At 37.5% G+C, this 14638-nt stretch overlaps 2 protein-coding genes across 6 annotated transcripts; both read left to right on the top strand.

Moving 5' to 3' along the window:
- Positions 1-1769: 1769 nt before the first annotated feature.
- On the top strand, positions 1770-7458 carry LOC111802405 (calcium-dependent protein kinase 10). 3 transcript variants are annotated; one of them, XR_015422520.1, is made up of 8 exons: positions 1770-2603; positions 2740-2883; positions 3000-3152; positions 4850-4965; positions 5160-5327; positions 5854-6084; positions 6897-7175; positions 7278-7458. XR_015422520.1 is itself a non-coding variant. In XM_023686756.2 (7 exons), exons 1-7 carry the CDS (start codon positions 1946-1948, stop codon positions 7068-7070), a joined length of 1644 nt encoding a protein of 547 aa, XP_023542524.1. In that variant the 5' UTR covers positions 1770-1945; the 3' UTR covers positions 7071-7458. The 3 variants fall into 3 exon arrangements, 1 of the variants encoding a protein (XP_023542524.1); XR_015422519.1 differs by having other exon boundaries at positions 7281-7458; XM_023686756.2 differs by having other exon boundaries at positions 6897-7458.
- Positions 7459-8667: 1209 nt separating this feature from the next.
- On the top strand, positions 8668-12992 carry LOC111802691 (uncharacterized). 3 transcript variants are annotated; one of them, XM_023687151.2, is made up of 3 exons: positions 8668-9405; positions 10737-10954; positions 11054-12992. In XM_023687151.2, exons 1-3 carry the CDS (start codon positions 8813-8815, stop codon positions 11179-11181), a joined length of 939 nt encoding a protein of 312 aa, XP_023542919.2. In that variant the 5' UTR covers positions 8668-8812; the 3' UTR covers positions 11182-12992. The 3 variants fall into 3 exon arrangements, with proteins under 3 accessions (XP_023542919.2, XP_023542917.2, XP_023542918.2); XM_023687150.2 differs by having other exon boundaries at positions 8672-9405; positions 11012-12992; XM_023687149.2 differs by having other exon boundaries at positions 8671-9405; positions 10737-12992.
- The last annotated feature ends 1646 nt before the right edge of the window (positions 12993-14638 follow it).

The following is a 14638-nucleotide window of genomic DNA, read 5'->3' on the forward strand; positions in this document are numbered from 1 at the left end:
AAAAATGTTATTTTTTTACAAAAAAGTAGTTTTATAACAAAAATAATAATAATAATAAATATTTATATTTTTTAAAAATATAAATTATAGCATAAAAAAAACAAAAAAAAAAAACATTATTTTAAAGGGGTTGGAAAAAAAAAATAAATTCTTCATTATCTTTGTTGACTTTGGGTTTGCAATCATACAAAAATTTCAACTAAATTGGCTTAACGATCAAGAAATTACGAAGCTTCATTATCTTTTTCTCGTTCCATTGACCAATATAAAAGTCTTCTCGGTCCCCTGTCTTAATATGCTCGATAGTTTAGACTGTTTCTATCGTGACCTGTTTGATAATAATTTTATTTTTTAAAAATTAATTAATTAATTTTTTATAAATAAAATTAAATAATTTTTTATTTTCAAATAATTATCTTATATATAATTAAGATAAAAATAGTTTAATTAATTAATTAATTAATTAATATATAATGGACCAACCTACCACATTGGAGTTTTATTAATTAATATAATTATTAATTTAAAATAATTTAGATGTTTTTTTGGACTAGGAAAAATCGAATTGGTCAATGTCCTTAAAGCCCTTGGCTGGTGAACCACTTCAACAATTACTCGGTAAATCTTGACCTTTCATCAATCTCACCAACAATATTTTGCAAGATGGACGGCTGAGATTTACCCCCAACAGAGAGAATAATAAAATTTTAATATAAAGTAATTCAAACTAGTATTAAAATACCAATTGCTCAAATAATTAATTAATTTATTAATTAAAAGTCATAAATATTAATTAATTATTAATTATGTTGTTTCCTTTTGCTAACTACATTAATAAATGATTAATTTTTATTTACAATAAACAAGACAAATATTATTATCGACCCCGATAATTTTTTTTTAACAAGAAAAAAATAACTTTTCTTTTGTCACGAGAGCTCGTTATATAAAAAGACGAACAATCGAATTTGAAGTATTAGTGTCGACAAGGAAATATAGTTTTTTTTATCATTACTTACAAGACTCGTACGTAGACGAACGAGCAGAGTGTCACGATCATGAGCATGTTGTCTGTGGCCGCATGACGGATATCCCGATCATGTTAATCTAAGATGTGTTGTCCATGGCTGCATGCCAGTTCCAAACCCCTTTTTTTACTATTATTATTGTGTCAATATCAAATCATGTCGGGCTAAAATGTCCCAAAATGTACTATAAACAGATATGATTAGTTGTCACTTCTTCTTACCCGGTTTATATGCTATCAAAGTCGTCGTTGCTGCTGCCGCCTAATCACTTTTAGCTTGTAACATTGTTTTTTTTTTTTTTTCAAATTGTTTTCGAACGAATTTTCTTGCTCATGTTTTCTAAAACATTTTTCGCAAACGTGACTTGAGGCTCGAGCATAGGCTGATGTTGTCCGTGAGGATCAAATTTCTCACGGTTGACTTGTTCGTTAGGTTAGAACAAATGCTGCACAATCATTGACCCGCTGCCATAGAGCCGGGAGAATAAGAAAATTATGCGAGGAGGAGAGAGAGGGAAAAAGTTTAATTTAATTTTTAAAAATCCCAAAATTTGTAAAAATTAATATCAAAGCGCGTAATAAAAAAGAAGAAAAATATATATGAAATAGTAAAACTAATATTTAAATTAATTAATTAATTAATTACTCCAAATAATAATTCGTCGTCTTCCGAATTTGCCCTTTTCAACGAATATTCTAATAATTAGAAATCATTACCATGATTTTTCTTTTTTTTTCAAAATACTTTATTTATTTCTCAACCGACCCCGCGTTTTCTTTCTCTCCTACATTTATCTCCTCGCCGATAACTACCTGACTCGCCGGCGGTGACTGTATCCACGGCGACGACCGCAGGGGACTCGAATTTTCAACGGGGATCGAGGACGAGGAACTTGTTCTTGTGATTCTTGTTGGAGTATGGGAAATTGTAACGCGTGTGTGAGGCCGGAGACTACAGAGGACGACTCGTCGGTGAATCGGAAGAAGAATGATGAAGACCGGAAATCATCAAATCCATACTCTCGGGATTCTGTTGCTAGGTCGCCGGCTCCGCTTAGGGTTTTGAAAGATGTGATGCCGCTCAGTCACCGGACGCGAATCAGCGATAAGTATATACTGGGGCTTGAACTTGGCCGTGGAGAGTTCGGGATCACGTACCTGTGTACCGATAAAGAGACGAAGGAGTCTTTGGCTTGTAAATCGATTTCAAAGAGGAAGCTGAGGACTGCGGTGGATATAGAGGATGTGAGACGAGAGGTTGCTATAATGTCGAATTTGCCTGAGCATCCGAATATAGTGAAGCTTAAAGCGACCTACGAGGACAGCAAGAACGTTCATCTAGTTATGGAGCTTTGTGCCGGAGGTGAGCTTTTCGATCGGATTGTAGCTAAAGGACACTACACCGAGCGCGCTGCAGCAAACGTTGCGAGAACAATCGCTGAAGTGGTAAGGATGTGCCACGCTAATGGTGTTATGCACAGAGACTTGAAGCCTGAGAACTTTTTGTATGCAAACAAGAAGGAACATTCACCGCTTAAAGCGATTGATTTCGGTCTCTCTGTGTTCTTCAAGCCTGGTAAATTCGTTGGCCTCTGATTTTGGTACTTCAATTTTCTCTTAAGTTCCTCTGAATCTATGGCTATTAATTTCGTGGGGTTCTTCATTGATTTTGTTGCTGAATCTTAAATGCTTTTATTGTTACGGGAATTTAGGGGAGAAGTTTACGGAGATAGTGGGAAGTCCATACTACATGGCGCCAGAAGTACTGAAAAGAAACTATGGACCAGAGGTTGATCTTTGGAGTGCTGGTGTGATATTGTATATTTTGTTGTGCGGGGTTCCTCCATTCTGGGCTGGTAACATGGTGTTCTTTGCTATTTTTAGTCCTGTCCAAATCTAAGTTAATTTGATTACAAGATCAGTTAATTGGTTAAGTTTTTTGATGGTTGCTATTTTGGGAATCTGTTCTTAGAGACTGAACAAGGAGTAGCTCTGGCAATTTTGAGGGGCGTACTTGATTTTAAGAGGGAGCCATGGCCACATATTTCAGAGAGTGCTAAAAGCCTTGTCCAGCAGATGTTGGAGCCAGATCCTAAAAAGCGCTTAACTGCTCAGCAGGTGCTTGGTAAGTAGCTCGGCTCTTTTTATTCAGACATTTTGCTAGTTGAGTTATGGCTATGAAGTTGCAACTATTGCTATCTCTTTCCCTCTGAATCTTGAATCTGGGTTTAGTGTATTTTTCTCATATGGGGATGTTTATAATTTGAAACGAGACGTATGTGGAGATCTTTGGTTCAGTTCTTATGTTAGATCCCTCGTCAGTTGGAGAGTGGAATAAAACATTCCTTGTAAGGGTATGGAAATCTCTCCCTATCAAACGTGTTTTAAAATCTTGAGGGGAAAACTCGAAGTATCTGCTAGCGGTGGGCTTTGGCTGTTACATTTCAGTCTAGCTGCAATAAGCTAGATCCCTTAGTCCAAATAAAACAATATCGGCTAGTGGTGGACTTGAACGGTTACATCTTATGATTGAGTGTAGCTGCAATCAGTTAGATCCATAGATGAAATGGTGAAATATATGATTTTTCACCATTTTTCCAACAAAAAATGATTCGTTGTTTACTGTGTTCTATTTCACTGCATCTCTCATAGTTATCATTCAGGTCGTTTTTTAAGCATATCATACTGATTTGCATGGGCATTGAAGCTATCGGTTGAAGTACGAAATGCCCATGGGTGGGTTCCTGTAGAGTGAATCCTATGGTTACTTTTTCTCATGGTTTTTATCATTGGTTTCAACTACAAGTTAGATTTCAGTACCATTAGTACTTGAAGCAGCTAAGTTTTGCAATTTTACCATCATAGTCAAATTATTAGAAAAGGGCATTTGTAAGATCCCAATCAGTTGGAGAGGGGAACAAAGCATTCTTTACAAGGGTGTGGAAACCTCTCCCTAACAGAAGTGTTTTAAAATCGTGAGGCTGACGACGAGGGACAAAGCAGACAATATCTGCTAGCGGTGAGCTTAGGTTGTTATAGGCATAGTGAAGATATTGTTGGTACATCGAGTGACATGGAACAACATATAGACAACATGATAAATTATCTCTTTTATACCAATAAATATCATTGTTTCATTTTAATAATTGTTCTCTATCACGTGATGTAAATATGAAATTTCAAAGTATTAGAATTTTTCCTTTACTCTATTGGCCAAACTAATGCATTTGCTAGTTTACTGCTACTTCTCTTTTCAATGATAAGTTCCTTTCTTGGGTTAGTTTTTTATTTCTGAAATGCCTCTTGTTTCAACTAGTTATTGGTGGGAGCTGTTAAGGGCTGACTTGGTCAATTCTGGGTACTGTTTGATTTATTCAGCAGACATAGAAAGTTGGTTTATTGTGCGTGTGCCCCAATGAAATTTACGAGCAAAAACTAGAAAGCAATATCGATTCATTGGTCAAGCTTTGAATCAGTCTGGCACCTGTCTAGTCTGTATTCTTTTTAACATGATATATTTGGCTTCCTTTGATGTCATGTCAGACATCTCTATTATTTGGAGATTAGAGAATCTGTTTCTATGTATTTTTCATGGAAATAAAGATTTCCTTCATGATTGTGATTGCCGTACTCCAATCTTGCTTTATTATCATGTTCAATACAGATATATAATCATTTTCCCTAAGTTGGAAGTTCGGTTCCTGGCTGAATTATCCAACCATAACAGCATGCCATTTAGCAAAACAATGTCACTTAGCACCATCTTTTCCGCAGCATGGATTCCATTTTTATCTTCTTACTGCTTTCTCATCGTAATTGCAGATCATCCTTGGTTACAAAATGCAAAGAAAGCTCCAAATGTTCCACTAGGGGATATTGTAAGGATGAGGCTCAAGCAGTTCTCTGTTATGAATAGGTTCAAAAAGAAAGCCCTAAGGGTAAGCCTTAAAGTGATCTATTATTGTCCTTTGAATTTTACTGAATGGTATTGCCATCTTGAGTATCAACTGGTTAAGACATCATACACGTACATTAAGGGTCGTTGGTGAACTATTACAAAAAATTACTGAATGGTATCACAGTAATGGAATTCATATTAACTAGGAGGTACTTGAATTTCTAAAATGTTTAGGTGATAGCAGAGCACTTATCTGTTGAAGAAGTTGAAGTGATCAGAGATATGTTTTCTCTGATGGACACCGACAATGATGGGAAGGTATCTTTTGAGGAACTGAAGGCAGGGCTAAAAAAGGTCGGCTCACAATTGGGTGAGCCCGAGATGAAAATGCTCATGGAAGTGGTAAATTTCTATGTTCTAAAATGCAGTCTGGAATTTGTTTTATGGTTTCAAGTTTATCCCTGAGTATGCTTAATCTATGCTTACTCTTTTTTACTTGAATGATTCGTGAGCTTTCCAATTATTACTTTTCCTGATCTTGTGTTTCCAAATCGCAATGTTCTTCCCCATGTTCTTTCCTAATGTACTGTTGGAATAGGAATTCAACCATTTTTTTCTTCGAACATTTGATGTGAAATGCTGACTGATAACTAGAGATGCAAACTTTTCTTCTGCTTGAATTAAGTTAGAATTATGTTGATATTGTTGGATGGTGAAAGTCCCACCTCGGCTAATTTAGGGAATGATCATGTGTTTATAATCAAAGAGTACTCTCTCCATTGGTATGAGACCTTTTGGAGAAGCCAAAGCAAAGCCATGAGAACTTATGCATAAAGTGGACAATATACATACCATTGTGGAGAGTCGTGTTCATCTAACAGATATTACATATTGTGAATTATGTTGACCGATCGTCTGTTCTTGACAGGCTGATGTTGATGGTAATGGTGTACTGGATTATGGAGAGTTTGTAGCAGTTACAATACACTTGCAGAGGATGGAAAATGACGAGCATTTTCGCAGAGCATTTATGTTTTTTGATAAAAATGAAAGTGGGTTCATTGAATTAGATGAGCTACGGAAAGCCTTAGCGGATGAAGCAAGTGAAACGGATAGTGATGTGCTGAATGAGATCATGCGCGAGGTTGACACAGATAAGGTGAGACTTCTAGTCCACTCATTTTCTATCTCTCGACTCGATTCTCCCATAAACCAAAAGAAAAACAGAATTTGTATTTGTTCTACTTTAGGTATATCAATTTGGAGACAAAATTAAATCACCATCACCAATAAGACCAATAACAACCTAATTTAATATCCCAACGGTTAGATAGTTGTCTCATGAGAGTAGCTCATATGTGTACAAAGGGGGTGGATTGTGAGATCCCACATCGGTTGGAGAGGGGAACGAAACATTCCTTAGTGTGAAAACCTCTCCCTAGTAGACGCATTTAAGAATTGTGAGGCTGACGACGATAAGTAACGGGCAAAAACAAACAGTTACAAATGGTATCAGAGCCAGATATTGAGTGATGGGCCAGCGAGGACATTGAACCCCTAAGAGGTGGATTGTGAGATCCCACATCGGTTGGAGGGGAGAACGAAACATTCCTTATAAGAGTGTGGAAACTTCTCCCTAATAGATGCGTGCGGCAATACATAACGGGTCAAAGCCGACAATATCGGCTAGTAGTGAATTTGGGCTAGAAATAAAGAATAGCTATTAAAATTATTGCAACTACTGCACAACTTGTTCGTCGAAAAGTTCAAGAGGGGATGGGAGTGTTGGATGATGAAAGTCCCACATCGGCTAATTTAGGGAATGTTTATGGGTTTATAATCAAAGAATACTCTCTCCATTGTTGTGAGGCATTTTGGAGAAGCCCAAAACAAACTATTGTGGAGAGTCGAGAGTCCTGTTCATCGAGCTATTGCCAACAACGTGTATGATCAGTCTTTACTAATTTTCAGGACGGACGAATAAGTTACGACGAGTTCGTAGCTATGATGAAAACTGGAACAGATTGGCGAAAGGCATCAAGGCAGTACTCAAGAGAAAGGTTCAAGAGTTTGAGTCTGAACCTAATGAAAGACGGATCGTTGCAACTTCATGATGGGATCACAGGAAAAGCTGTTGTGGTGTGAAGTAAATTCATTTTCTGATCTTAGTTATCAAACGGCAAGGATTTATATGTACCAGGATGAGCTTCTTCCACCATTGGAGCAAATCTTCTCCTGGATCTCATGGAGGTACAGTAAATAGACATTTTACCCCTGAAATCCCTTTTACCTGTATATTTTTCTTACATTATTTACCTGTGATGATTTACTGAACCTTCGTAACTTTGAAAGAAGGGTAAAAACATAAACACCAAAGAGAAAAAAAGACGAAGAAGAAGATGAAGTAGAAGAAGAAGATGGTAGAATTGCTTGTTGGGATCTGAGTTTGAGCAAAAATTTAATGATTTCTGTTTGTACAGATTGGAAACACTCCAAATTTAATGATTTTAGATGACAGCCTTAGATTTATGCATCTCATATTTCGTGATAGAAATCACGGATCTCTACAATGGTATGATATTGTCCTTTGAGTCATCGAACAACGTACACACTTTGTTCGACATTTGAAAATCATAAGTTCTCGTGGATTTACTTTGAATTTTTTTAAAAGACCTCGTACCAATGGAGGTATATTCCTTACTTATAAATTGATGTAGGACTTTCTCCTAACGATCCTCGACATTTGGATCGACATTTGCAAGGTTAATGTGTCTTAAGGTGGAGTAAAATCAACCCATTAATGATGGTTTGTATTCAAAGTTTTGTTATTTCTATCACTTTCAATAGGGCTATCCACCGACTGAAACTTGTGGATTTTACTCACTCCTTACTCTCAGCCATAAATTTTCCTGACCCAAATAATCAGTGCTTTTTGTTCAATTTCATTAGATCTCGAACCATGATGGAAATTTGAAAATTTTCTAATGTGTATATCATTAGATTTCGTCTCGTTTTTACCATCCGTCCATAAATTTTTACGTTATTATCTATTTAGTCTCGTAATTTTTTAGAGTGTCTAATAAATCTCAAAATTTTAAACTTTGGGTGGTAAGCGGTGGGATAGTGGTCCTGCTTATCGAGTCAAATCAATACGCTTGAAGAAGAAAATATTATTGAAATGCTAATTTCATGATCTCGTAAGTATCATACTAAAATTTTAGAAAATACGAGATATCTAAGTCATAAGAGTAAATCTTGTGTCTATTTTGTTATGATTATAAATTTAATGCATAAATTCAACATCGATGTATATCTGATCTCATAATCAGTAATTCCGCTTAAAAAAAATGTTTATAGAATTTTGTACTTTAAAAAATTTAATAAAATTTTGAAATTTTAATTTTGTGTCGGGAATCTACAAAAAAAAAAAAAAAAAAAAAAAAAAAAAAAAAAAAAAAAAAAAAAAAAAATCTTAAATTGAAAAGAAATTAAAAAATATATTTAATATTTTTTTAAAAAAATCCTATTTCAATGAGAGATCTTTCAAGAATATTTTTATTAATTTAATATTAAAGTAAAGCAACCTAAACCGGGTCGGGTTTTCGCGCCCCCTTAACGGGTAATAATCCGAATTCACCTTGTCGTGGGTCCCACGACACAATATTCTTTTCTTACATTAATTCTTTCCAAATAACCGTCAGATTCGGAGCTGGATTCTCTGTCTGTTACTCATCCGACGGCCACTTTTGCTTCTTCCCAATTTCCGGCGAGAAACACAAAACCCGCAGAGAGAGAGAGAGAGAGAGAGAACGAAGACGACGACGAAGAAGAAGAAGAAGAGAGAAAGAGGGACGAAATTTTCTTCTTCTTTACAGAGAAACAGAGCTATGGGGAAGGATTACTATAACATTCTGAAAGTGAGTCGAAGCGCTAGCGATGAAGATTTGAAGAGAGCTTACAAGAGATTAGCGTTGTTTTGGCATCCAGACAAGAACCCAGCAAACAAACAAGAAGCTGAGGCCAAGTTCAAGCAAATTTCAGAGGCTTATGATGTTCTTAGCGATCCTCAGAAGCGTCAGATCTACGACCTTTACGGCGAAGAAACCCTCAAGTCCGGTAAGATTCCACCGCCTACACCTCAAGCGACGTCCTCCTCCACGTATACTCCGGTTTACCAGCATTTTCAACGCCAGCATCCTAATACTTCGACATTTAAGTTTAAACCTAGGAATGCGGATGATATTTACGCGGAATTTTTTGGATCGGAGGGCGGTGGAGGGAGTAATAGCGAGGGGGGAGGGAAGGGCAGAGGGGCTAGGGATGCGTTTTTTAGGTTTCAGAATGGGACGGAGAATGGAAGTGGTGCTCGTGGGAGGAAGGCTGCTGCTGTTGAGAATACGTTGCCTTGTAGCTTGGAGGAGCTCTACAAAGGCGCTAAGAAGAAGATGAGGATTTCGAGGAATGTGTATGATGCCTCTGGGTATGTGCCTTTTTGATTTTCCTCTTTCAAATTTCAACTGAGTGTTGTGTTGTTTATGATTCTTATAGAACAAAATCAAGTGTGCATGTTTAGTTTGGTATTTGGATTGTTCTTCATTGCATACCCTCTCTTGTGGATTGTATGTGGTTACTGAATTCTTTGGATTAGAGCCTGTGTTTTGACGGTGACCCCTTTGCTTTTTCAATGGAATTCTATCTCAAAGAAGGATTAAGAATTTGTATGTCTATTGAGATGGAGTCACCTGTCAATTGTTCATGCTGGCAGTAAGAATTTCTACTACTGATTGTCCTTTAGCCCCCTTTTTGTTCTGTTAGAATTACGTGATTTGATCGTAGTTGACTTCTCGGTAGGCTGACTGACCTTGTACATTGGGTTTCTATACATTCATCGAAAAATTCTCGAGCCTAATATATGTTAACAAAAGTTTTTAACAAGTTATTTTTGCTTATACCTCTCTTTGGGGCAAGACAAATTTTTAGCCCTGAAGTTATTCCTTGGGATCATAGCCTATTGTGGAAGAAGCTTCTGCCTCCTTATGAACACATTGAGTCTTTCGGCCTTGTATAATGGTTATAAGAAGAGTTAATTAATTTATTGTCTACTCCTTCTAGAAGGATTAAAAGTATGCTTAAGGCAATTTTTTTAAGCATAAACCAATACTATTAAGAATGATCCTTTTAAGCTGCCTTTGGCCTTTGAAAACATTGGGTGATAGTCAACTTGTTTACTGGTAGGGGCATTTTCTACAAGTTTCGAAGTTTAAATCCTTGTTATTATCAGATAACATATCATAGATGACTGGTTTCCGCATCTCCTACACTGTTTTCCATAATTACTTTGAACTTACCACACTCGTGGATTCAATAACCAGGCTAATTTTGGGTATAAAAGATATCAGCTGTTCTTATGAAGATAAATTGTCTAGTTTTAACATATTGAACGGTTATGAGTTCTTCAAATGCATGAACCATTTATTTTACCGTGTCTATATTCAGTCTAAGGCGTATGCAGGCATGGTAATGAGTCCTAGAGTATAGATACAAGTTCTTGAACAATCGTGTATTCTTTCTGCCTTGGTGGCGTTGCAATTGTCTCACGTGCATGCTTCGGGATGGCTATCAATTGACTTCTCACTTCTGTGACTGCTAAGTTTAGAAATGTCATCCTTTTTCCTTCAGATCCAACTAATGTAGTTAAATGGTTTTGTAGCAATGTTTGTCAGGCTTAAGTGTGATATATTTAATCCTGTTGTGAAAGAATTTGCCTTGAGGTTTATATCTGATCTGATGTTGATCAAATCTCTTATGCAGAAAGTCCAGGACAGTTGAAGAGATATTGACAATTGATATAAAACCTGGGTGGAAGAAGGGGACAAAGATTACTTTTCCTCAGAAGGGAAATCAGGAGCCAGGCATCATTCCTGCAGATCTTATATTCGTAGTGGATGAGAAACCACATGCTATATACCGGAGGGATGGGAATGATCTACTAGTGAACCATGAATTAACGTTGCTGGAATCACTCACAGGTAAAACTCTTGAACTTACTTCTCTGGATGGAAGGAATCTTATGATCCATATAACAGATATTGTCAAACCTGGTGATGAGATGGTTCTGGCAAATGAAGGAATGCCAATCTCTAAGGAACTTGGGAAGAAGGGAAATTTGAGAATCAAGTTTGATGTCAAGTACCCATCAAGGCTTACAACAGAACAAAAGTCTGATCTGATAAGAGTTCTCGGTGTAGTTTCGTAGCATAACACTCGGGTAAAAGGGTTGGCCATTCAAACACATAGATAGCATATTATTCCCTGTAAATATACTCTGCATGATCTTGAAGAATGTGAAATGTTGGTAAGCTTTTCCTTTGGGTCTTTTTTTTGTGTGGGGGTGGGCGGTGTTCATTTGTTTGCGAATGAAATTTTTGGTAAATGGCAGGCATAGAGGAAGCATTAGATCAGTATATACTATTTATGGGGCATGTCGACTGCTATGATTTTTGACAGAGTAGTGTTTCACTTTCCCTCTGTTAATTTTTCTGGGGGAAATTTGTTTTTAACCTCAAACTCTCAATCTCATTCAATTGAACTCTAAGCGTGAATAAGTGGTGAAATTAATGCCATATGCTGTCTCTGTGAGGGTTGATTTTCTGGTTATCATAGGCTTTCTTCTTCCTCTTTCTTTTGGATTTGGCTATTCTGATATTGGATCTGGGCATTGTTTGGGTGTTCTGTTCATGGTTGAGTCTGTATTTTTGTGGGATTTGTGTGTTTTGTAGCTTGATTTAGATGTTTTATTGTTTGATTGCTCTGTGTCTTGGTTCAAAGAGGTTGATTTCACCACTTATTCAATGTTAAGGTTCAATAAGATGAACTTGAGATTTGATTGTTAAAATTTATTTCATCAGGAGTTGTCCTTGAGTTTTTAGATTTGGGGAATGTAAATTATATCCAATTGGATGGTTTATATACTTGATACTGAATGATTATGATGATCCCATTATTATTTCCACTTTGTCATTATCATTAGGTCTCTGCCAGCATTCTGCCCTCTCTCTCTCTCTCTAATGAATTAGGTTACTAACTCCATGATGAGAATAGGACAAACTGAGCTTGATGTGATGTCCCACATTGGTTGAGGAGAATAAACCACCGTTTATAAGGGTGTGGAAACCTTCCCTTGGTAGACGCGTTTTAAAGCCTTGATGGGAAGCTCGAGAGGGAAAGCCCAAAGAGGACAATATCTACTAGCGGTGGATTTGGGTCGTTACAAATGGTATCAGAGTCAGACACCGGACGATGTGCCAGCTTTCTCGCTGTTCCCCGAAGGGGGGTAGACATGAGGCGGTGTGCCAGTAAGGACGCTGGGCCCCAAAGGGGGTTGGATTTGGGGGCGGTCCCACATCGATTGGAGGAAGGAAAGAGTGCCAGCGTGGACGCTGGGTCCCGAAGGGGGGTGGATTGTGATGTCCCACATTGGTTGGGGAGAAGAACAAACCACCATTTATAAGGGTGTGGAAACCTTCCTCTGGTAGACGCGTTTTAAAGCCTTGAGGGGAAGCCCGAAAGGGAAAGCCCAAAGAGGACAATATCTACTAGCGGTGGATCTGGGTCGTTACAAATGGTATCAGAGTCAGACACCGGACGATGTGCCATCCTTCTCGCTGTTCCCCGAAGGGGGATAGACACGAGGCGGTGTGCCAGTAAGGACGTTGGGCCCAAAAGGGGGGTGGATTTGGGGGCGGTCCCACATCGATTGGAGGAAGGAAAGAGTGCCAGCGAGGACACTAGGCCCCGAAGAGGAGTGGATTGTGATGTCCCACATTGGTTGGGGAGGAGAACAAACCACCATTTATAAGGATGGGGAAACCTTTCCCTGGTAGACGTGTTTTAAAGCCTTGAGAGGAAGCCCGAAAGGGAAAGCCCAAAAAGGATAATATCTACTAGCGGTGGATCTGAGTCGTTACACTTGATGACCACAGCTCCTTTCACTTATGAACTAACTACCAAAACAATGAAGAATTTAAGCTCAACTTTTTGGTTATGATGATTTAATATCTTCCATTATTGTTTGATTCATCTAAATTATTGTTCAAATGAACTGTTGATCGAGGGTATATGCTTTAAACTAGGTTAGTATGTCGAGGTTGGCTACTAATATGATGGTATAATGTTATAGATAATAATCGATGTTTCTCATGTTCATTTTCTCTTACATCTTCTGCTGCAAATCTTTGATTTTGTGTAATGTTTTGTAATTTAGAGGCAGGCTTATGTGATGGAAGAAGTATGAAAGAAAAAGGTCATTACTTTTGTGGGGAGTATTGAATTGGTACTATAATTAACACTGTTATGTCAGGTCAGGGCCATAAGTTTCTTTGTTGTTTTGGAGGATCAAAAAACATCCATGAATGGCATGTTTTGGTCCCCAAGTTCACAATGGCCCCCAATTGGAGGACCACGTCCCACGTATAATACCCCTTATTCTGTAATGTTATATCAGAATGAGAGGTGGAATCTTAACACATTGCCAGCTTTCGATATGTCGTAAACTATAAATATACGAGCTGGGGTATAGTTTCTACATTAGAACCATGAGGATCAAAAAAACAAGCCACACGATAGAACAGGTTGGAGTTCATCGATGAACTTGTTTGAGGGGAGCCGAATCTTTTTTCTTGATTCTCTTACTTACATTATAGGGATGATGATTGAACTACTAACATTTGAAATGGTGATCCGTACTTTTATACAGCTCATATTAGTGTCTTAAAACATTGCCATCTTTTGATACGTCGTAAACTATAAATGTACGAGTTGGGGTATAGTTTCTACATTAAAACCACGAGGATCAGGAAACAAGCTACACAATATAACGGGTTGGAGTTCATCAACCGACCTTATTGGAGGGGAGGTAAACCTTTTTTCTTGAATCTCTTATTTAAATTATAGGGATGATGATCGAACTACTAACATTTGAAATGATAATTCGTGCCTTTACATAACTCATGTTAGTGTCTGGTTTATGTTTTATGCACATAATGACATGTTGACTCGTAAACGAGTGGGTCAAAAGCATCTCCAAAAACAGAATCTAGTCCGAGTTTGGTTGCTTTTCTGTAGAGTTTCAGCTATTGTAAGAACACCTGCACCACTTCACACAGTTAATAATATGTCTCCTTTTACAAAAAAAAAACTGTCATGCTTCTTCTTCATTGAGATTTGGCATATCCATCTGAACAACTCATGTGCTCTCCCATCTTTGCTGCTACCCCAATCAGTGCTTTCCCATATCAGAACCAGTGATCAGAAGTCAGAATTAGCATTTGAAACCACCACCTACGCTTTCCACTCACAACTTAGCAAGTCATTCACTGATATATTACTCTACTTCACCAGCCCTAAGTTATTCTTCAAAGGTTGCTGTTATGGCCTAGAACATAGGATAGATAGCTGGTTCTATCATCGAACAAAAGATCAAATGTTTGAACCTTCCTTCTTCTATACTGGTGAAAGTGTGTGCACGATGAGTAGAAAAATATGTTAGAATTTGATAGAACTTCATTAATAGCCTCTATAATTTGATAAAACTGGGAGGTCCCATATCGGTTGGAGAGGGGAATGAATCATTTCTTATAAGGGTGTGGAAACATTTTCCTACCAGATGCGTTTTAACAACCTTGAGTGGAAGTTCGAAAGGAAAAGCTCAAAGA

This window comes from Cucurbita pepo, chromosome 9, assembly GCF_057944985.1.
Source record: "Cucurbita pepo subsp. pepo isolate OVF chromosome 9, ASM5794498v1, whole genome shotgun sequence".
NCBI lineage: Eukaryota > Viridiplantae > Streptophyta > Magnoliopsida > Cucurbitales > Cucurbitaceae > Cucurbita > Cucurbita pepo.